General features: G+C 42.6%; 1 protein-coding gene across 2 annotated transcripts; it reads right to left on the bottom strand.

Annotated features, from left to right (window-relative positions):
* Window positions 1-368: 368 nt before the first annotated feature.
* On the bottom strand, window positions 369-19,370 carry LOC116400599 (complexin-2). 2 transcript variants are annotated; one of them, XM_031878512.1, is made up of 5 exons: window positions 19,258-19,370; window positions 15,226-15,382; window positions 9,578-9,712; window positions 5,248-5,423; window positions 369-4,458 (listed from the first exon to the last, which is right to left on the bottom strand). In XM_031878512.1, exons 3-5 carry the CDS (start codon window positions 9,606-9,608, stop codon window positions 4,267-4,269), a joined length of 399 nt encoding a protein of 132 aa, XP_031734372.1. In that variant the 5' UTR covers window positions 9,609-9,712; window positions 15,226-15,382; window positions 19,258-19,370; the 3' UTR covers window positions 369-4,266. The 2 variants fall into 2 exon arrangements, with proteins under 2 accessions (XP_031734372.1, XP_031734371.1); XM_031878511.1 differs by lacking the exon at window positions 15,226-15,382.
* Between the last annotated feature and the right edge of the window lie 4,561 nt (window positions 19,371-23,931).

The following is a 23,931-nucleotide window of genomic DNA, read 5'->3' as shown; positions in this document are numbered from 1 at the left end:
ATATATACATATATATACACACATATATACATGTATATATATGTATATATATATATATATGTATATATATATATGTATATATATGTGTGTATATATATGTATATATGTATATATATGTACTGTATATAATATGGTCATAGTTCAGTTCTTCTCTCTTGTCAACTCGGACCTCTAGTCCAGAACCTCCATAAGATCTCAATTCATTGTTAACAAAAAGAATCAAAAAACAACAAATAGATTTCTATCAAATCGTTTAAACGTACTTTATCGGCAGCTACAGTGTCTTTACATAAACTAATGTACAAAGTATATAATGTTTAAAGGAAAAAATACCACTGAAGGCAAAACAGACTAAAAAGATAGGAAGCTTTTTATAAACCTGTTTTATTAGTGCGATGCATTTAATGTCCACTGATGAGAGCGTTTACAGTGACGGCTCCACATAGAGACACGACATGCAGTTAAGGATCAAATAGCACAACAACTCATATTCATACATTCTTACCCTCTGCACCCTGAATTATAAAAGAGACTCGATTTCAAATGGAGGAACTTTAAGAAAAATCCATTTCTTAGTGGATTCCCTTTTCAGTTCTTAATCCCTTTTTAATCCTTTTCCTGGTTTACGCGTCACCTTTAGGTCTCCAGGGAACAACGTCACATCGTCTGCAAACGTGTGAATATCGCCATCGCATTGGTTTGGCACAAATGGCCGAACTAAAGGGAATGCTGCCGGGTACAGAACCTCAGCTGGTACCTTTCAGCTTCACCGTTCAGAGGCTGGCAAACAGTAACACAACACAGGTACGTTGGCAGTAGGAACTTATTTTTGTGTAACATTTCAACGTATTCTAGTGCAAATGCCAAAAAGACTGGAATGTATTTAAAGAGTCTGTCTTCACAGTTTGTGCGAACGAGACCTCGTCTTCCACTAAAGGGACGCAAACGTGAGGACGAGACCTCGTCTTCCACTAAAGGGACGTAAACGTGTGGACGAGACGAGCTTCTCGACTCCGTAAAACTAGGTTTACTGGCAGGAATCAGCAGGGCAGTTCTAAGAAGATCCAATAAGTGTAGACGTGGAAAACGTTACCAGAAAGACAAACGTTATGACATCATTACAGTGATCAACAGTCCGGCCGTGTCACGAGCGACGATAAAGTTTAAAGAATTAAAGTTTTTCATTCTCCGTCTCCAAGCGTCCCTTTGCATTTCATAAAGTTCTATTGAAGACGTAGACGTGTGCTGCACGCTGCCACAATACATCACTGTGTGTTGATGTAATACATAGTGAAATATCACCAGACCTAATGGACAACCTCTGCTGTGTTTTTGGGAGGGGGGAGGGGGGAGGGGGGAGGCAGGATGAATGTTTGTGGGCTCCTGACAACAGAAGATGCTCTGATGATCCCGTGTTTCAGCTCTTTATCTTGTCTCTCATCACTATTAAACGTTTGAAACTCAGGTATCTGTTTAATGTCTACACTGTCATTCAGCCACGTCTACTTCAGTGTACGTCAGAAGCTGCTCCACCGCCGTCGATCAAACTAAGGATTTATCTAGAGTTTGAAACACTCATGACACCAGAAGGAAGTGAAACAACGACAGTAAACAGCAGTGAGCTCACACAGGTGACTTACGGTAATAGCCCTTTCTTTTTAAAGGCAGGTCACATGACGTGAGGCTTGGAGTTCTACTCGGATGATGAATGGCTTCATGTTAACTCTTTACTATCCAAGGCAAGAAGGAACCTAATGGAGGTGAGACTGTGTTCATGTGATAAATAACATGAATCAATGTGATTCTCCTCAAACTGCACTAAACCTGTCTGACGCATCACTTCAACATGACGAGCAAAGCAACTGTATCCCGTGATTGAGACAGAAATCAGCATAAAAAATGTTTGTAGAGCTCCGCCTCTAAAGAACTCAAGTGTTAAAGTTTCAGTGTCGAAGTCTTCGTCTCAGATTTGATGTTTTACAACCGTGATCGCAACAGATTATGTTTAATATTGAAATAACATTAAAATGTATTGTGAATAATGTTTCAAGGGAAATGTGAAACCAAATGTCAACATTCAGCTTTTTCTAATTTCCATCCATAACTTTAATAAAGTAACAAACATGTAATGACAAACACTGATGAAGGTAGTTTAGTTTAATTTAGTTTCATTTGAGTTTAGTTTAGTTTTAGTTTCATTTAACTTAATTTGAGTTTTAGTTTAGTGTCATTTGACGACATTAACTTTATGTTTCAAACTGTTTAAAATCTCGACCGTAACCTGAGTTGTACGTGAACTGTCGAGTTGTACGTGAACTGTCGAGTTGTTCGTGAACTGTCGAGTTGTACGTGAACGTCACTTTTAGGAGACAGGGTTGAATATTGATGGTTTAGAATTTAACTGTATACAAAAATATGAAACCAAAATGTTTTACATCAAACTGACTTTTAAAAACCGTCAGTTTGAAATCTAAAGATTTGACACAAAGCAACAGAACTTTGTATTTTGTCACATGTCTTGTGTCAACGCAGTACTACTACTACTACTACTACTACTACTACTAACTTGTAGTACAGAGACAGTGTGTGTATCCACTAAAGTCTCTCTGGATCAACGTCACGTGATTCTGTGCGTGTTCTTCGTCTCTTCTCTACCAAACGTTTGCTCAATATTAAAGGAACGTGTTCAGTATCGTTTCTCTGCCTGTGCACATTAATAGTTATAAGAATATGAATCAACATGTAGAAACACACAGTACACATGTAGTACACAGAGTTTTTCTACACACATTTCTTTGTGTATACACTCGTATACGCGTTTAAAGATACAAGTATGGTGAGGACTTACAAACAGATATGCAGATATCTTTGTTTCTAATCTTTCTTTTTACATAAAACAAACGAGACGGTAAAACTCTTCGATGGAATATTGTCTTTTTTTAAAGTAATTATTGCGATTTAAATAATATGGCTTTGTCTAAGGAAACAAAGGAACATGTTTCTATTCATGATTCATTTCATCTTATTAATCCTTAAAGGTACAAACTGGTGGAAGCCTCGTGCTCTGCTGTATGTGTTTAGGACGACGTGTTGTTAGGTCAGAGGTCAGCTGAGCTCCTCAGTGACGTCATCTTCTACTTTGAGGGGAAAAAGATCATTTTTAGTTTGTGCTCTTTGGGATTCATGCACACGTGTTCCTCCTGCAGACCTCAATACAACAAAAAACTAAAACTCGTCTACGTGACGAGAAACGTGAAGATGTCACCGGTATTTCTTTGGTCTCCATGGTGATGAGCGTCCATCGAGGGAAAACTGAAGCCTTAAGAAGTCGAGAGAAAAGTCTGACATTTGCATTCATGTGGAGAAGAAAATGAGAATAAATAGTTTAAGTTAAGAGACACTTAGTTAAACCCTCTTCTAACCAATCAGAGAGGGTGTGACAGGAAGTACCGCCTCCTCCAGCGGTCCATGCTTTGATTGTCTCTACAGGGACGCTGACTCATCATCAGTTACCTGATTCCTGGACAAAGAAACAGTGATTTACTTTTAAAAATGGGATTCAAAAGACTCTTTGTTTGCTCAAATGGATGAAATCTTGATCTAATAAAAAATATTTGAGAGAATATCCAAAGTCCTCGACACGTCTAAAGAGCTCGAGTAAATCTAGAATGAAACCTAAAGTTCCTGTGAAGCTCGAGGCCCTGAAGGTAACACGGAGGTCTGTTTTTAAATCGTTCTAAATGTGACAACGAGCCAAGTTTACATCAGAGACATGGTGTGGTAAAAGTGTCCCATGGTGTGTCTTCATGCAGATGAACAACCCAATGTCCCTCATTGACATGTCCTCTGGCAGGAGGACGATGTATGGAGGCACATGTCCCAGAACTCAAAACGCTGATTCATTTAAACTTCAATATAAAGACCAGAAGGTTCATAAAAAGTAGAAAACACACAACATGCTCCATCTGCAGGATTGCTGCTCGCCATTGGTCCCCTTTGCCTGGCAACAGGTGATGGCCAAACCAAGCAGAACGTCTGACCTCACTAGGTGTGAAAAAAGGAAAAAAGGACAGAAGACGTATTATTAAACTGTAAGAAATGTCCTAAGAGTCAAATAAAAAGAAGAGAGACGCAGTCGTCGAGTAGAAAAGAAGAACGTAAAGGTTTTGTAGAAAGGCAGTGAGAAGCCCCCCCCCTCCAATCTACTCTGAAACTCCGCCTCCTTACAAACACCCTAACCCGGACCCCCTTCGTCTCTGTCACGGTTTACTTCTTGAACATGTCCTGTAGAGGTCCGGGCAGAAACTTGAGGACGGTGTCCAGGATGCTCTCCTCGTCCTCGTCGTCTCCGCAGCCTCGAGGAATCGCCTTCTTAGGACGCGTCAGAGAGCCCTCACAGGCCTGCTCCATGGCCGCCTTCTCCTCCGCCTCCTTCTCCTCCTTCTTCTTCAGCCCGTACTGCAGGGACAGGAGGACAGAGGGACAATGAGGAGGGGGACATGAAGGGGACAATGAGGAGAGGTGACATGAGGGGGACAATGACAGGGGACATGAAGGGGACAATGAGGAGAAGTGACATGAGGGGGACAATGAGGAGAAGTGACATGAAGGGGACAATGAGGAGAAGTGACATGAGGGAGACAATGAGGAGAGGTGACATGAAGGGGACATGAAGGGGACAATGAGGAGAAGTGACATGAGGGGGACAATGAGGAGAGGTGACATGAAGGGGACATGAAGGGGACAATGAGGAGAAGTGACATGAGGGGGACAATGAGGAGAAGTGACATGAAGGGGACAATGAGGAGAGGTGACATGAAGGGGACAATGAGGAGAAGTGACATGAGGGGGACAATGAGGAGAGGTGACATGAGGGGGACAATGAGAGGGGACATGAAGGGGACAATGAGGAGAGGTGACATGAAGGGGACAATGAGGAGAGGTGACATGAGCGGGACAATGAGGAGAAGTGACATGAAGGGGACAATGAGGAGAGGGGACATAAGGGGGACAAGAGGAGATGAAGAAGAGGAGACAGAGAGGGGAGGGGACAATGAGGGGGACAATGTGGAGAGGGGACATGAAGAGGAAACAAAGAAGAGACGAAGAGGAAACGAAGAGGAGAAGATGAGGAGACGAACAGGAAACGGAAGAAGAGATGAAGAGGAGATGAAGACGAGATGAGGAGACGAAGACAAGACAAAGAGGAGCGACAAAGAGAAGACAAAGTGGAGACGTTAGTCAAACCTTGTCCCTGATGGTCTGCCGTACTTTCTCCCTCTCGGCCTCCATGCGGGCGTGCTTGCTCTTCCTCTCCTCCTCCTGCTGCCTCAGCGCCTCCTGCCGCTCCTCCTCCTTCTTGGATGCATCGGGGTCCTTCTCCTCCTCCCCCCCCAGCATCTTGCCCATGTCTTTGGTGGCTCCTGGTCAATAACAACAACAATATAAATCAATAACTGATATTTAGATAAACACCTGATCAGTACGGTCCACCGGTAGACCTCGCGGTCCAACGGTGGACCTTGTCAACGGTAGACCTCGCGGTCCAACAGTGGACCTTCTTGTCCAACGGTGGACCTCGCGGTCCAACGGTAGAGCCTGTGTGTCAGCAGCTCTCAGGATTATGTGGCGATGGGGTTCCCTGAAGACCTTGAAGGCGTCTTGAGAAGAGGAGCCAGCCGGAGGACCTTCAGAGACCCACTGAGGTCCATCTGTCAACACTTCCTGTCCCTCCTCATCCAGGTCTCTCCTTCACCTGTGACACCTGAAGTATATGTCACAGATAAACATGATGGATTTCTATTTGGAGGGAAATCTGCTGGATCACTTCCTGTCATGTGACAGGAAGAGGCCGCTGTTCCTCCATGGATGAAAGACAACGATGATGATGATGGTGGTGGTGGATACTTCAAAATAAAAGTCAACACGCTTAGTGATGAAATAACGAAAATTCAGTCCAATTATATCGTATTTTAGTTTCAATATTTATTATACTATATATGTATTATATTGTATATTTAAATACGATATATGTATTATACTTGTGTTGTTTTGTTTTGTCCACTTTGTTGTTGTAATCCTATCTCCTATATAATCTTATCTCATCTTAATTACTCAATTAATTAATTCACAGAAAAGTAACGAGCAGAAATTTAAATTCTGTTATTAAGAAAAAAATTATAATAATTCTGGATGCTGCTTTTAAAATGAGACAATTTTAATTATAAAGATTTTTTCTGATATTTTATAGAATAGATAATAATATTAATAATAATATTTACAACTAAAATAATCCAAAAAATATTAATAAATTATAATAAATTATAGCAAGTTTGAAAAAGTTAAAATTTACTTTTTTTCCGTAGATTTCTTTCTTCAGTGACTAACGGCCGACCTCCTACACGCTGTTATCGCTGACAGACGCAGTTTTCTAGACGTGACAGTGACTCTTCCGTCTGATCGATAGTAAACTCAGGAACACCTGAACGTCTGTGAGTTATGGATCCTCCAGCAGAGACAAACCCTCATCTACACTAAACATTAAGGACCCTCACATATTCATGGTGGTTGATGCTTTAATATAATAAAAACCTGACGTTCTGCCTCTTTAACTCGAAGAGGAGACAAAGAAGAGACGACGAGGAGACGAAGAGGAGACAAAGAAGAGACGACGAGGAGACGAAGAGGAGACAAAGTAGCCTCTTAACCCTCCTGTTTTGTTCGTTTCTTAGGTACAGCCATTATGTTCCCGGGTCAATGTGACCCGGTGCATGTTTAATCATCCAAAAGTTGTCAGAAACCAAAAATTCCTAATAAATATAGTTTGTACCTCATCACCAACACCATTACTAACAATTCAATCAGTATTTATTGGAATGGAGTTATTCACCCCTTCATAGATCAGAGTTCAATTCGGATAACTCACTCGTTTTCATGAAAAATACATGTTCAAACTATTTTTTAGGTACATTGGAAAAACCTAGATATAAATTGCATTAGTCTACCATAACATGTATTTCTTTCTAAATTTTTTTTACATTTTGAAACTTTCTTTTTTTCATGGGGTGATGTAGATAAATAGAGATGAGACACCTCTGCTCACTCAAAATCAAGCCAAATGAGTCATCAGGATTTGTATTGAAAGTAAACTTTACTTATGTTTATTTATAGTGTTAAGAAACAGACATTTACAAAAAATAACAAGATATGAACACAATGAACGAGGTGAGTGTGTGTGTATGCTGTCCTACAGTAAGCTGCTGTGTTGTGTGTATCTGCAGAGTGTAATGTTGGTAGGACTCCCAAGCAACCCTTTCGTATGTTTCTCCCCTCCCCTGCTAAGTGTGGGCGGGAAAATAAAAGGTTCCCGCCAAAATAGTATCTGTTTTTCTCGCACAGGTGCGGTAGTGAGAAAGAGACTGTGTGCATGTGAGATTGGGATGAAATATTGTGTGTGTGTGTGTGTGTGTGTGTGTGTGTGTGTGTGTGTGTGTGTGAGAAATGGGGTGAAACATGGTGGGAGGTAGAAATACTTTGTCTCACATTTTCAAAGAAAGAAATGGTCTAAACTTGACCCTTCTGACCCCTTATAGCCTCCACTTTCACTGCCGGGTCAAATTGACCCGAACATCATCTCTGTAATATAAACCTGCAGGGGGGGTTGCAAATACATGATAATTATTTTTATTTTTTTTCACGTTGATTACACTAATTAAGGCAAGCAGAAGACAAAAAAGTACTTTCAAATATTTTTTCTAGATTTTCAAACATTGAAACGGGTCAATTTGACCCCAACATAACAGGAGGGGCCTCTTAAATCCTAACAAGACACATGCAACATTAATGAAGTGAAACTGATGTGAACAAAGTGAATTTATACACTAAATATAACATTTAAGATGTTGTTTGAAGCATGTTTGCTTCATTAAATGATATTAATCTGGTATTCGGTCATGAAGGACGTGTTGATCCTAACATTAGAGTCCACTCTGCTCCCCGGTCGACCTCGTTGTCCTGATCAATGAAACTCTGATGAATCACATTTGTAATTAAGAAAAGCCAGTAAATAGAATCTGAGGCAGCTGAGATCTATAGAGTGTGTGTGTGTGTGTGTGTGTCTAAATTAGATCAAAGGTCTGAGTGCAGCTAAATCAGATAAACAGGAAGTGTGTGTGTGTGTTTGTTATTGTTGTGTTCCTGTTTTTTCCCTTTGGTCCAGTTTTATTTACAACATGTTAAACCTGACCGTCAAAATCTACTAGTTTAAATTATATCACAATATCGATATAAAACCATAAAATCAATGTGTTTGGTTCATTTCCACTGACGAGAAACACTGCAGGCTGGTGATTAGATTAGTGACCCCCCCCGGACCAGAGACCACAACAGAAACCTCATCAGGGTGTGTTTGTATCCATGGAGGACCAGATGGTCCAGATGTAATAAATACAGTCTCCTGGAGGAAAGGTCACAACACTAGACAGCAACTCTACGGGAGGTAAACTACAACACTTCAGTCTGGACACGAGGGTGGGGGGGGGGGAGGGGTACTGAGTAGTGTACATAGTGTACTGAGTAGTGTACATAGTGTGCAGTGTACTGACTAGTGTACATAGTGTACTGACTAGTGTGCAGTGTACTGACCAGTGTACATAGTGTACAGTGTACTGACTAGTGTACATAGTGTACTGACTCGTATGCAGTGTACTGACTAGTGTAAATAGTGTGCAGTGTACTGACTAGTGTACAGTGTACTGACTAGTGTACATAGTGTACTGACTAGTATGCAGTGTACTGACTAGTGTACATAGTGTACAGTGTATTGACTAGTGTACATAGTGTGCAGTGTACTGACTAGTGTATAGTCTACAGTGTACTGACTAGTGTACATAGTGTACTGACTAGTGTGCAGTGTACTGACTAGTGTACATAGTGTGCAGTATACTGACTAGTGTACATAGTGTACTAACTAGTGTACAGTGTACTGACTAGTGTACATAGCGTGTAGTTTTGCAATCTTCCTTCTCTTTGTTTATCTGAATAGATGGGATTCAAAATGGCGGTTGCTATTGATGGTTGTCACTGCAGAGTGAATGTTTTGTTTTTATCTTGATAGGTGAACAAAAGAGCAGCTCCCCCTAGTGGCTCAATATTTAACTCTTTAACTTTAAATAAAAGCTTTCTGAACATGCAAAATCTAGATTAAAAAAGAGACCAATCTTAAACGGTTCAGAGGATGATAAGACCCGATCCAGAACCTGAAGGCAAACTAATCCAAATAGAGAAGGAATAGAACGGCCCAGAAGGAATTAGTCTGAATATAATGTACACGATATAATGTTATAATATGAATGTTTTGTTATTTCTCTCTACAAGACGACAAGTAAACAACTTTTAAAACGCTTGTTTTCTGAATGGAGTCTGGTTTCATCAGTGCTATGCTAAGCTAACATTGTAGCAGCTCTATCGACACTCAACACATCATCATCTAGCCGTAAATAAGTCTTTGAACCATCTCAAGAGAAATGAGTTCCTCATGATGACACGTTCAGGAGCGTCGGGACATCGGAGTACTCACCACCCAAAGCTTGCTTCATCACAAAGTCCATGCTGGCTGCTGATTGGTGCAGAAGTTCTTCTCAAAAACCAAAGAGGACTGAGCAGGTAGCCTCAGTCTCCCCTCTCTCCTGTCTTCAGCGAGTCTCTTCTGGACCTGAGAGAGACCACATGAGACCACATGAGACCAGAATAAACAAAGGGAACCTCAGCTTTACCCACATCAACAGAGACACTAAACACGAGGAGAGGTGATGTGATCCTCTTCACACTCTCGTCCCCCAAAGACACAGATCACATTCTGGAAACATCTGATCAATAAATGATGTCACAACAACACCGCCAGAGGATCAGAGATCTTCTATTGCTAACAGGTCATTAATATGTTAATGAAACAATGAAACAATGAGGTTCATTTCTGTTTAAACTACATCCAACACACACACACACACACTCAACCCTCCAACAAAAATAGTAACTTAAAAGAAACAATAGAAAACAATCATCATGATTTTATTCAACCAGCTCTCCTTCTTGAGTGTGTTTCTCAAACTCAAGAACACACTAATGTAATAAAGGACGGATGCTACTGTCAGACAAGAACATCTGGAGGAAGAGGACACACACACACACACACACACACACACACACTTTTCTATGTATGTTATATTTGACTATAAACCAGTGGCGGGCTGTGTACTCTATACCTGGGCCTTCAGAGCTGTCCTACTACGGTTGAACCACCTCCTAATAACCTCATGATGAGCCACAGCTACGGTTATTTGTTTCTATGGTGTAACATCACGTATTCATATTAAACCGTTCGGTGCGAGGCGTACAAACCGAACAATACGTTTGAATAATACTAGTGCATTTGGAAAATGCAGAAGCTTAAATTGTGTGAAATATAATGTTTTCTGTGCTCATGTAGGAGACAACGGGCTGTGACCTCTGTAGGAAATTTAGGTTTAGAAGTGTGCTTTAATATTTATAATTACAAGTGTATTTTAGATTTATGATTAGAAGTGTCTTTTAGGAATTATAGTTAGAAGTGTTTCTTCGTAGAATGTGTAGCACCTTTAGAGGTGGATACTAAAATGTTAGCAAGTACTTGGGACGTACCAATTATGCTTGTAAAACTTGTGAAGTTTTTGCCAAAAGTTGCAAATCCTTATCTTTATATAGTATGTATACCAGAGAAGTGTTAAGCCATAAAAGACAGTCATTGAATGTATTAAACTGTGAAGAATAAGTCAAGGGTCAGACAGGGATTTTCAGACAGGCAATTACAGGGGCACGCAGATGGAGCAACACCCGTGCCAGGGTCCTCCAGCGGACTGATGCGAGAAGGAGGAGTCTGCTGGATTTAGCCAATAGAAACTAAGACGGACATTTTGAGAACATTTACGAACTATATAAGAAAATTCAGAAAGAGGGTTCTGCCTCTTTCCTCACGTTTGATCGTGTGGGTATGTCTGCTTTTCCGCGCGGATCATATTTCTATGTCGATGCTATAAATATATATCTATAGATACTGTAAATAGGGTACTTCACTTTGCAATTGTTTTAGCTTCTGTAGTATTAAATGCTTTTGATTATAATTGAAACCGGCTGACTTTGTAGCAGAGGCCGGACCATGTGCGATTTCCCCACAGTTGAGAGAGGTTCCTGAATCTAACACCTCTGAACCCGGAACAATAACAAACCAAAATAAAGACAGCTGAGGCTAAGCTAAACTAGCGTAGCAGGAAAACAGCAGCACACAAGCTACGAACTCTCCCCACAGTGTTTAGCTGTTCCTACTGATTCAAACAGGACGAAAGCAATCACCACACAATTCACATTCCTCCAGGACATCATTCCTGCTTTGTTAAAGAAAACAAAACCCCAAACACATTCAAGTGTCCGGACAATAACTCCGCGCATGACGGGTTGCTTCTTAATTAATGGACAATGCATATAGTCCAAATCTCTATAATTAACACAATGACAAGAACAAACTCACAAGAACCAGTCACATATATTCATATGACAACAAAGCAACAAATCAATCCAGCAGAGCTGCAGCAACACGCATACTGCTGCACACTGGAGGGCCATTCAGATATTAGATGTAAAAACAAACGCTGTTGATTTAAAGACAAACTCCATCCTCCTTTCTTTGTTGACTAAGAGTTTAATCCGGTTAAATCCCAACTCACAAATCTGTTTCTCCTCCTTCAGCCATTGAGTGTTAAAAAAACAAAGCTAGGTAAAATAATAATAATCTACACTAAGCACAATGCAAAACATGTCATAATTTCTTCCATATCTTTCAATGTGAACTCTTACTACTCCGACTAAGCTCTGCTGGCTACTTTAAGTTTTGTTTCACGATAGTCACGTGCTCGCCCACTGACCAATCACAGCGCACGCTGCACCTCACTGCAGAGCTGCACCTGAAAACTGAGCTGCACGTAATGCTGACGTACTTGTAGACCAGCTAGCAGCTCTGACACGTCAAAGAATACGCCCAACATGTCAAACTAAAGATCTGATTGGTTGAAGACTATGACAATCAACAATATCGTCCCCATTCACTTAAAGTGCACATGGATTCACTTGTGAGTCTGCAGGCCTCTGCCTCTGTTCTTACCTAGAGACACAGAGGTGAGATCTGATTGGATAAAAGCTCTACTGAAAACAAGCTGCACTGGAAGCAGAGCAACTGAGGAAGACAGTAGCTGTGCAATGAGAAAATAAGATAATGGGAAAAATATTTGTATAAATTACATTAAACATGTAGTGTATTTAAGAACAATTATTAAATTATAAAATAGCTATAACTTTGTGATTCTGTTTAGGCCAGCAGAGAAGGCCTTGCAGGCCCTGACGGCCCACCTCTGATATAAACTATTTATGAGTTCTGAAGCAGAGACCTCTAGCAGCCAATCAGCTGCTGTGTTGTGAAGCTACTTCCTGGTCTGGTCGATGGAGCTCTTCTTCTTCAGATGGAGGAGAACAGACTGACTTCAGAGAGTTGAAATCCTTTTTAGGACGATGGCAAAAAAACTAATATTCTGGACCCTGTAGACCAGCTGCTATAATCAATCAACAATGTATCTGTAACTGTTCATATGCATCATTAATGATCAATAACTAGTATCAGCAGAAAAAAACAACAACAAAAACCGTGACCAGGAATGTCAAAGATGTATTTGCTCCATCTATTCTAGTACATGTAGTATAAATTACTTAAATACAGTCGTAGTACATGTAGTATAAAGTACTTAAATACAGTCTTAGTAAACTAGTTATTTCATGGAGAGATTTGTTATCTGGGACAGAACAGAATCTGTTGTCACTGAACATCACTAATGCATGGAAACCATCTCACATCCTCCTTATAGACCTCACCCCCTCCTCCCTCCTCCATCCTTATAGACGGAGCTGCAGACCTCACCCCCTCCTCCCTCAGGCGGCAGAGGATGGAGGATGGAGGATGGAGAGGGGGGAGGAAACAGGCTACATATCACCAACGAGGCGTTTGTCCATTTGTCTTGTGGTTGGGTGGCTGAAGGAGGAGAAAGAGCAAGAGAGAAGGAAAGGAGGCGAGGGGAGGGGGGATGTAAAGAGAGAAACGAGGACAGAGGAGAGCGGAAAAAGGGGGAGGTAGGAAACAACGATAGAGAGAGAAGAGGAAAAAATATCTAGAGCTAAATGTAAAGAGATAGAAGGAGGGATTATATAGGAGAGGAAGAGAACAAATAGAAAGTGGTGGAGGAAACAAGAAGGAGTTGATGTGGAAGAATGTGAAGCAACAGAACAGAGAGAAGAGGTGAGGAGATGAGAGGAAGTGACAAGAGTGTGAGAGAAGCAGAGGAAGGAAGGGATGGACTGAGGACACAAATGAGATAAGGACAGAACAGAGTCTGTTGTTACTGACAACAGATTGAGTGAAAGATTGAGTGAAAGAAAGGAGAGAAGTAAAGGAAGTGAAATGGGTCATCAGGAAGAAGAAGTGAGCTTCCTTCTCTCTTCTTCTGTCAAAGACTCAAATCTACTTCAGGCTGAAACGATCAACATGAACTTTGAGTCTAATATGAAACGAGAAGCTTTATTTTTTTAGCCACCGGAGCACGACTTCACAAGTTTCAAACATTTGTGGAGTGAGAGGAGTTATTTTGTTCGTTCGGGGTCCGTAGTCCAGTTCATTTAGTTCAAAGACATGAAAACTCTTGTCTGTACAAAACTGAAGACTAACTGAAGACGGACTAAAGACTCACCCCTCGGACCAAAGACTCACTCCTCGGACCAACGACTCACCCCTCGGACCGAAGACTCACCCCTCGGACCGAAGACTCACCCCTCGGACCGAAGACTCACTCCTCGGACCGAAGACTCACTCCTCGGACCGAAGACTCACCCCTCGGTCCAAAGACTGACAAATGAGCATCACATTGCCCTCAAAAGCCTTTTAAGATGTTTATATATGTCAATATGTAAATTATTTCAATGTGGACTCCTAAATGAAAGATCAGTTTTTGTTGCACCAATCCACCTCCATCCACACCCACTTTTTGTGGGTATTTGCATTCTTTATACTTCTCGATAACGAGGATTACATAGGATTAGATTTTGTAGGATGTAGACGAATTACAGTGCATTCATCTCCGTTGGGACGGCTATGAACACTGCATGAGAACAGCCCGAACCTTCACATGTGATCATCAGGGATTCTGAGAAAACAACAGAGTCTAAAATCACACAACCAGCAGAACAACTAAATCCAGAACAAGTAAAAGCACTGCAGTGAGAATAAACACAGAACTCTGTGGAAGTTAAACCACTTGAGGACACAAAACATCTACAACATCTTCTACCAGTTTCCACCAGTGAGAATCTTGTATTTTTAACATATTAAGAGTCTCAGTTTTCTGTTGAACATAATGTTTGTACGACGTACAGCTCATTGGATAACCACGTCCATCGACTGGAGGAGAAGCAGGACGAGACACTGAATTAGTGATCACAGGCTGTCCAGCTTGTTCGTAGTGGACATAAAGTCCTCAGAGAAACTGGTGCTGCATAATGCAGAGCTGGGTGGTTTGTCTCCAGCCTGAGTGGGTTAGATGTGGGTTAGAGGGACTTTAGTCATGTCTAGGTTCTGCAGCAGCATCAAGGTCACAACACGTCAGACTGAGAAACCTAACATATCAAGTATCAGAATGATGATTTGAGGAACTACTTAACATTGCTCGTGTATTCCGTCGCTGTGGGTAGCGTGGCTTAGCATTGCGGAGTGATACAGTGACTTAATGCATCAACAACATGGCTGCTGACAGAGTTCTAATATAGAGTTACAGAGACACAATAATGTGACGGAAAAACGGCTATTTAGAATTTAAAATGATAAGTTATTATAGTTGCTGTGACGAGGCCTGTTATGATGAATACTTTTATTGGTCATGTTTATATTTGATACAATGAACAGATAAAAAATTATTGAAATGAAGTCAATATATATCGTACGATAAGTTGATAACGTAAATATTTGTGATTCATCCTGTGGGGACCATGAATTTCTGAAGCAAAGTGTTTATCCTTAAATGCACAGAAAAGATGATCAATAAATCACAAAATTCCACAGCGGTCAGTAGTGTTAGTGTGGTGGAGACTGTTCAGACTAACAGTGAATATAAACGCTGTGTTTCTCCTCTCACAGAGAGCTCCGTCAGGGTGAAGAGGGCTGTGGTAAGAGGCCAGCGGCATGCTGGGAAGGTGGGCGGTGGTGCTGTGTGGGCGGGAGCTCTGCTACGCCTGCCAACCGCTCAGAGACTGAATGTAGCTGAGAGACGGAGAGAGAAATGAAAATACTGAGAACAGAACTACTCAGAGAGCAGAGAAACAAACACGGTTATGATGCTTCGCTGTGTATTCATGGTCTGTAGTTACTGATGATGATCATCTTCTCTGTATTATATCTGATGGATCGGCCCACTGTTCAATAAACACACATTCACGGTCCCCAGAAGATGAATCCTACTGACGTTTAAGTGAAATACATCTAGAATGTTTCACCATAACAACAGAAGGTACTGCGTCTCCTTCCCTGCGTCTCCTTCCCTGCGTCTCCTTCCCTGCATCTCCTTCCCTGCATCTCCTCCTCATTGTCTCCTTCCCTGCGTCTCCTCAACATTGTCTCCTCCAAATCGTCTCCTTCCCTGCGTCTCCTCCAAATTGTCTGCTTCCCTGCGTCTCCTTCCCTGCATCTCTTTCCCTGCGTCTCCTCCAAATTGTCTGCTTCCCTGCGTCTCCTTCCCTGCATCTCTTTCCCTGCGTCTCCTCCAAATCGTCTCCTTCCCTGCGTCTCCTTCCCTGCGTCTCTTTCCCTACGTCTCCTCCAAATCGTCTCCTTCCCTGCGTCTCCTTCCCTGCGTCGCCTCCAAATTGTCTCCTTCCCTGCGTCTCCTTCCCTGGGTCTCCTTCCCTGCGTCTCCTCCACATGGTCTCCTTCCCTACGTCTCCTTCCCTGCATCTCCTCTTCAGGACTATCGTGCTGATCCACGGCAACAGGTGCCAAATGGTTGTTACTGCGGCAACAGTGGCACTCTTTACCTGCTATACTATAAAGAAGCCGGCGATACGCAGGATGACTTCACTGCTGCAGTACTACTAATACTACTAATACTACTACTAATACTACTGATACTACTACTACTACTACTACTACTACTACCACTACCACTACTACCACTACTAATACTACTACTACTACTACTACTACCACTACTAATACTACTACTAATACTACTAATATTACCAATACTTCATGTACTGCTGGAGCTGAACTTGTACTCTGTTTATATTGTATAAATATTTATCAGGTGTTTAGCTCACAACAGTCATATTTAAAGACAGTTGAGCACATACTGTCATATTTTCATCAGATGTAAACATTCTTGTGTTAATGAATCATTCAGACCTGAGTTCTACAGAAAGGTGAGCAGGTTAGTAAGCCCGTCTGTCATTGGCTGAAACAGATCTTAATGAACAACAGGGTGAATAGATGGAAATATTATGAATTCAAAACACTGAACTCATAACTTCCATTAAACACTACTGCACTATTATAACTAATATGTATTTAAAAGCTGTCACAGTTAAAGAGAGTCATTAGTACTGTTGTGTTTAAATGTAGCAGGAAGTGACGAGGTCAGAGTCATCCATCCCATAATACTGACCTTCAGCGAGCAAAAAAGTCAATTAAACGTCTGAGTGGTCATTAAAAAGCAATAAATGTCAAAGTGTTTTATAATGAGACTTCTAATGGGACACAGAAGAGAACAGGTGAAAGAGACATAATGAACCATCAGGTCTGATCAGATGAATGACATCAGCTCCCAGAGAACAGCCAATCAGGAGAGAGGGCGTGGCTGAGAGGGCGGGGTTTATCATTTAATGACTCAGGTTGTTCTTATCCAGTGTTCTCATAGATATCCTAGATAATAAATTCACATGAAATCATAAAGCAGGAAGTATTAACACCGCAAAAAGAAACACAGGACAGGGGGGGTATAGTTGTCTCAACCTAACTAAGTAGTTTTGTTGTCTCAACCTAACCAAGTAGTTTAGTTGTCTAAACCTAACTGAGTAGTTTAGTTGTCTAAACCTAACTGAGTAGTTTAGTTGTCTCAAACTAACTAAGTAGTTTTGTTGTCTAAACCTAACTGAGTAGTTTAGTTGTCTCAAACTAAGTAGTTTTGTTGTCTAAACCTAACTGAGTAGTTTAGTTGTCTCAAACTAACTAAGTAGTTTAGTTGTCTCAAACTAACTAAGTAGTTTTGTTGTGTCCTGTGAATTTTGAAGACTGTATTTCATGCAACGAGCAGAAAGACACGTGTTGCTGGACTTTTGTGGGAAAAAAACGCACGAAAACTTTCCATAAGATATCGTGCAAACTGTTGTATGAGGAGACATTAAGAAGGTCGAGTGGCGCCTTATGATTGTAAACAGAGAAATAATATCCAAAAACTAGATGCAAAAGGTCTCCTCGTCTACTTTCTATTAGCATCTCAGGTTTCCTCTCAACGTTCTCTGTACAGACAGTGAACATGTTTAGAGTCAGAGATGCTATACAGAGAAAAGATGCAGACTGATGATGGAACTCATTGTTCTCAGTGACCCTGAAGTCCAAACACTAGTAACGCAAAGAGCAGGTTTATATGACAGCGATGCTACCAGCAGCAGGACGTCTCAGTTACACCGCTAACGTAACTCCTGCTCTACGACTCTAAAGGCTGACCCTCTGTGAGCAACAAGTTAGAGTCTCTCAGCTTCACAAACAGGAAGTGTTTGTGTGTGCACAGAAACACCAACAGACACAAAGACTATCACTGAAAATATCGCCAAAAATAAAGCGTTTACTTTAACCAGATTGTGTAAAAACATTAAGTTGTGAGCTCCTCAGTGAAACTATGAAGTCATGATTGATTCATCTGACACCAACAGTCATGTGACAACAAATCAGAGAAACTTTGACTGAACTCCAGGCTTAAGCTGAGCATTTACCGCCACATGTGTAGTGATGTAATCATTGTGGGCGTGGCCTCATTCACGACAACATCGTCAGACGAGTGGACAGTTTTTAGAAATGACGCAGCAGAATGAGATATATTGTCTTTTCTTTAAATTCCATTCTTTCTTTTTAAAACCTGGTGCCTACGTTACCCACAATGCAACTCAACCTACGGCATCTACGTTTTGTAGATGTCACACGTCGGACACGTGAGTCCAACTGTCAACAGGAAGAAGAAATGTTCATCATCATTTTAAAGAGATTTTCGTTTAAATGTAGTTCAGTCTCTCTGTGATTGGCTGATTGTATCTCTCACACACACACACACGCACGCATACACACATGCATACACACACGTATGCACGCATACATACACACACACACACACATGCACATGCATACACACACACACATGCACGCACGCATACATACACACACACACACATGCATACATACATACACACACACACACACAGCTCGAGGTTCTCTCAGAAATAATCAATGAGCTGGCAGCTATAAATAATTCAGACTCCACCGTCCATCACCTCCACAAGCTGCTGCTCCACAGACCTCCTCATTTAGGAGCAGGAACTGAATTACCAGCCTCCTACTCTTCCTTCACCTCTTCCTCCTTATCCTCCTGTTCCTCCTTCTCTTCCTCCTTCTCTCTGTCTCATCATTCGCACATATATAGGCGAGACATGGAGGTGAGAGAGGAGATCTACCTTCACCTGAATGACAACACCGTAGAGAGGAGAAGGAAAGGAAAGCAGAGGAGGAGGAAAGAAGCAGAGGAGAGGGAAAGAGAGGAAAGAGGACAGGGGAGGAGGAGAGGAAAGTAGAGGAGGGAGAAAAGAGAAGAGGAGAGAGGAGATCTGATCCGCAGCACGCGGTCCGTTTCCGCATGTTTCATGAACGCATCCATCAGGTGGAGCCTGAGACCTGCAGCCTGATGACCGTCTGTAGACGCACGTGTATATCTACACGCACGCACACACACACGCGCGCGCGCGCACGCACTCGTGCACCAGCCTCCACACCTCAACCCGCTGCGCAGCGTCTCTCTCTTATTCACATCTTCTCAAACACAAAGACTCGAACATCAGAATCACGACGCGGTTCCTCTCACGAGACGTTTTACTGACCTGAAGCTTCCGACGAGAGAACCGACCAGAGTGCTGCCGAACCTCCGAGTGATGCACCTCCTACATCCTCTCTCCTAGATCCTCCTCTCCCTCCCTCTCTCTGTCTCCCTCTCTCTCCTCTCCCTCCCTCTCTCTGTCTCCCTCCCTCCCTCCCTGTCTCTCTGTCTCCCTCCTCTCCCTCCTTCTCTCTGTCTCCCTCTCTCTCCTCTCCCTCCCTCTCTCTGTCTCTCTCTCCCTCCCTCCCTCCCTCCCTGTCTCTCCGTCTCCCTCTCTCTCCTCTCCCTCCCCCTCTCTCTCCTCTCCCTCCCTCTCTCTCTCTCCTCCCTCCCTCCCTGTCTGTCTCTCTCTCTCTCTCTCTCTATCTGTCTCTCTCTCTGTCTGTTTATCTGTCTCTCTGTCTCTATCTCCCTCTCTCTGTCTCCCTCCCTCCCTCTCTGTCTGTCTCTCTCTCTCTGAGTGGAAGGCGTACGGAGCTGAAGGAGCGGGGTTTTGAGAGCGATAATAGCGATTTTTCGACATTTGTCTTCACTGGGTAATGTTGGGTATGGTAGTGTAGTGTAGTGTGAAGGGTTCACGGGGTTTGTGAGCACATTTAGGGGGTTTTAGGGTCTTTGTTTGTGGGGGTTTGCAGCTGATCAGCGCGAGCTGTCGGCTGCTAAACGCCACCATGGGCCTGACGGATTTGACCAGGAAGCACGGGGTGAAGATCCCGCCGCTGTTCGGGTGTTCAGCGGAGGAATCAGCCTGGCAGTGGGGGAGCTTGTCGGCCACAGCTGCATGAAGTCCGCAGCGCGGATGAACAGCGCTGTGGTCATCTTTTTAGATAGTTTAGAACAGAGGTGGGCCGTCAGGGCCTGCAAAGCCTTCTCTGCTGGCCTAAACAGAATCACAAAGTTATATCTATTTTATAATTTAATAATTTTTCTTAAATATACTACATGTATTATAATTTATATAAATATTTTCCCATTATCTTATGTTCTCATTGCACAGCTACTGTCTTCCTCAGTTGCTCTGCTTCCAGTGCAGCTTGTTTTAAGTAGAGCTTTTATCCAATCAGATCTCACCTCTGTGTCTCTAGGTAAGAACAGAGGCAGAGGCCTGCAGACTCACAAGTGCATCCATGTGCACTTTAAGTGAATGGGGACGATGTTTTTGATTGTCATAGTCTTCAACCAATCAGATCTTTAGTTTGACATGTTGTGCGTATCCTTTGACTATCAGAGCCTGCGCACCGGCCTATAATGATGTCAGCATTACAATCTGTGTGTAGCTTTGCCGCGAGGTACAGAGTGTGCTGTGATTGGTCAGTGGGCGAGCACGTGACTATCGTGAAACGAAACTTAACAGCCAGCAGAGGCTGATGGGTAGTGAATCACATCACGTGATGCAGTTCAGCCAATCAAAATGCATTCTGACTGAGTGAGATGCACCATGACAGAGGAACCTGAGCCGAGGAAAGACATTGCTGAGCAGTCCGTTCAACGCTCAGGTTGTGAAAGTAAAATCCTATGATAATCTCTTTGGGTCGCGGCTTGTCATTAAGGAATGACGGTGGATCCCTCAGCCAGACCAGCTGAGAATATTATATTTTCCTGAATTTAGGCTTTTGCATTTTCTAAATGCTGTAGCATTATTCAAACGACTCGTGAACGGTTTAATACGAAGATGTACATAGTTACAGCCTTAAAAATGAATAGCTGTGGCGCCATCATGTGGTTATAAGGTGGTATTTTAGCTGCAGGACAGCAGTGAAGGCCGAGGTATAAAATGTACGGCCCGCCACTGGTTCAGAAGTTGCAGAAGTGGTGTTGGAGAACGGGGTCGAGGTGGGTGAACACTTCCTGCCCGTTTACCCTCTCAGCTCACCGGCAGTAAAAGTTACTGTGTCTAATGTTCCTCCTTAGAAACGATGCCATAATCAGAGAGCTGTCCAAACATGGGAAAGTAGTGTCTCCGGTTAGGAGAGTGTCTTCTGGTTTTAAATCTCCGCTGTTAAAGCAAGTGGTGTCTCACAGGTGACATGTCCTCATGATCCCCAACAACAGGAGCAGGGAGGTAAACCTCGTGTTCAAAATCACTGTAGAGGACTTTGATTATGTAGTTTTTGCAAAGACTGATGATTTTAAATGTTTCAGCTGTGGTAAAGAAGGACATCAGAGCAGAGCTTGTCCTGGGGAAACAGTTCTCATGAAGACCAGAACCAGAAAGGTACTGAGGAAGGCAGAGGGGACAAGCAGGACGGACAGGAGGGAACAAGTGGAGCACAGGAGGCGAGGGTGGAGGAGACGGGTGGGGCCCAGGAGGTGAGGGAGGAGGGGACAAGTGGGTCCCAGGAGGTGAGGGAAGAGGAGACAAGTGATGTCCAGAAGGTGAGGGAGAGAACTGGAGGACAGGTGGAGTCAGGTAGGGAGGTAGACATGGAGGAGGAAGACGAGGAGCAACTCAAAGCCCCTCAGCTGAAGAGGAAACAGAGAGGAAATAGTGGAAACTCACAGGCCAAAAAAGTGGCAACGACAAGAAGTATAGGAGCAGCTGAGTGTGAGTCCAGTCTGGAGAAGGACTCTGAGTCCAGTCAGGAGGAGGACTCTGCTGCTGACAGTGAGCTCTCTGAGTGCAGGGCTGGCAGCTGTAAGAGCTCTGAAGGCTACAGTGTGGAGGAGAAACAGGATTATCTGATGAAGAGTAAAAATGTAAGAGGAGCTAAAGTGGAGGACTACATCTCTGACAAAGAGAAGCTCTTAAACTCTGTCAGAGCACACATGAGGAGTAAAGACAGAGGAGGTCTCACAGAGCAAGAAGGCTTCAGACTGAAAAAAATAGTTCAGATATTAAAGAAAGAGCTGAACAAAGATGGAGTTAATGGAGAATAAGAGACCGGAGCCCACATGCTCACACTGGCTGCTTCAAGAACCGCTGGTGAACGGAGCCAGGGTGGACATCCAGGGTGGCACGACTCCAGGTCTGAGCAGCATGCTGTGCTCCTCTGGGACCACCACCCTGAGGACACTGGTGGAGGTAGATGTTCCTGGACTGAGAGACGCACCTGCAGTGGATTCTCTACTCGGGCTGAATTCCATCTGGCAGAGCAGGAGGATCCTGAGCAGGTTGGAGGAGAGACTGATGGAGGACGAGGTCGAGATGCTGAAGGAGGACGACAGAGGAGAGGAAGCTCCTGATTCTACAGATCTATTTCCAGATCAAGGATTTATTCCAGAGCTGAATGGGGTCTCAGGACCATCATTCAGTGAAACAGTCTAAAGAGTCTGAACATGAACAAAAACATGAACAACATGGACTAATATTCAATGCTCCTTGAAAATATGATGAAAATAATCTGTTTTGATTGTTTTTTTGTTTTGTTGATTTGGGTCGAATTTATTGCCTTGGCAATGTTTTTTTTCATGTTTTAAGAAAATAAAGATTTCTAAAAAATCTCTCTCTCTCTCGTTCTGCTCTACATGCATCTGTTGCTGTGTTTCTGTGTAAAGTGTATCTGCAGAACTGTGCGTGTAGAGACTCTGTTGGGTGGTTGTCCAGCGGGTAGAACTGATGACTGAGTGGACTCATACTTCACTACCATACAGCGCAGTGGGCTGGATCACACTGTTAAAGGTTTTAAGACAGATTTGAATTGGGATTATAAAATTATGAAATGTTCTCTTAATTGCATTTCGAGCTCTTGAAGCTTTTCTTTTGGTGCATTCACTGCCATGTTGAAACTCCCTGATGGTTATACCAAGGTATATAACTCACACTATGTTCAATCATGTTAGCATTTATGATAAACTGGTCTTTGTTCTCCTCACATGTGGGGCGTTTCTGTAAAATCCTGACATTATTTTCCTTCATGTTTGCTGCCAGGGCCCAGCTGTGACTGAACTGTTCTACTCTGTCGTCCTGGTTCAGTAGGAGACAGTAGAACCAGGTCACACACTTCACCTCTCTCTCTAGGAGGGAGAGCCCAGGAGCAGCACATTGATCCAACACTTCATTGATAGACACATTGAATAAAGTCAACCCTGACCAACACCTCTGTTCTGGGTGAAGAATTGTTTGTTTATCTCCAATTTTAACAGCACATCTATTTTCCACATACATTGATTTCAGCGATTGGACAATCAGAGACATGAATCTCAATCAAACATCAGACTCCATGTGTTCCGGGACATTGAGCTGTATTCATGTTAAGTTAGGCTAACCACATTCTGAACACAGACATGGAAGTAGTGTCCATCTTATCTATAAAAAACAATAGTTAATAATAAATAACACATTTTTATTTTAATAATAATTGTATTATTATAACAAATCACGAGGTGTGTTTTATCTCACTTATGTAATAACTTAATAAGATGTTCAGAGTGTCGATGAGAGACGAGCTGCAGAGACGAGAAAAGCTCTTTATTAATAATAATATAAATATTACTGCTGGTGGAGGTGCGTTCAGGTGTCATCGGCTGTTGGAGCAGCTGCTGCCGGTTTGATGAAACACTAATGTACTCATTGTTAAAGTGTCATCAGCAGCCTCGTCTATCTCTGAACAAACACGCCGAGACACTGAACAAACACACAGACAGCTGCTGCTGCTCGCTGCCACGGCACGGAAATAACACACCAAGGACACACCAACGATACACAAATAACACACCAACGATAGACAGATAACACACC

The sequence above is a fragment of the Anarrhichthys ocellatus genome, unplaced genomic scaffold, assembly GCF_004355925.1.
Source record: "Anarrhichthys ocellatus isolate YVR2014 unplaced genomic scaffold, GSC_Weel_1.0 scaffold184, whole genome shotgun sequence".
Taxonomy (NCBI): domain Eukaryota; kingdom Metazoa; phylum Chordata; class Actinopteri; order Perciformes; family Anarhichadidae; genus Anarrhichthys; species Anarrhichthys ocellatus.
This window is presented reverse-complemented; position numbering and strand designations above follow the sequence as displayed.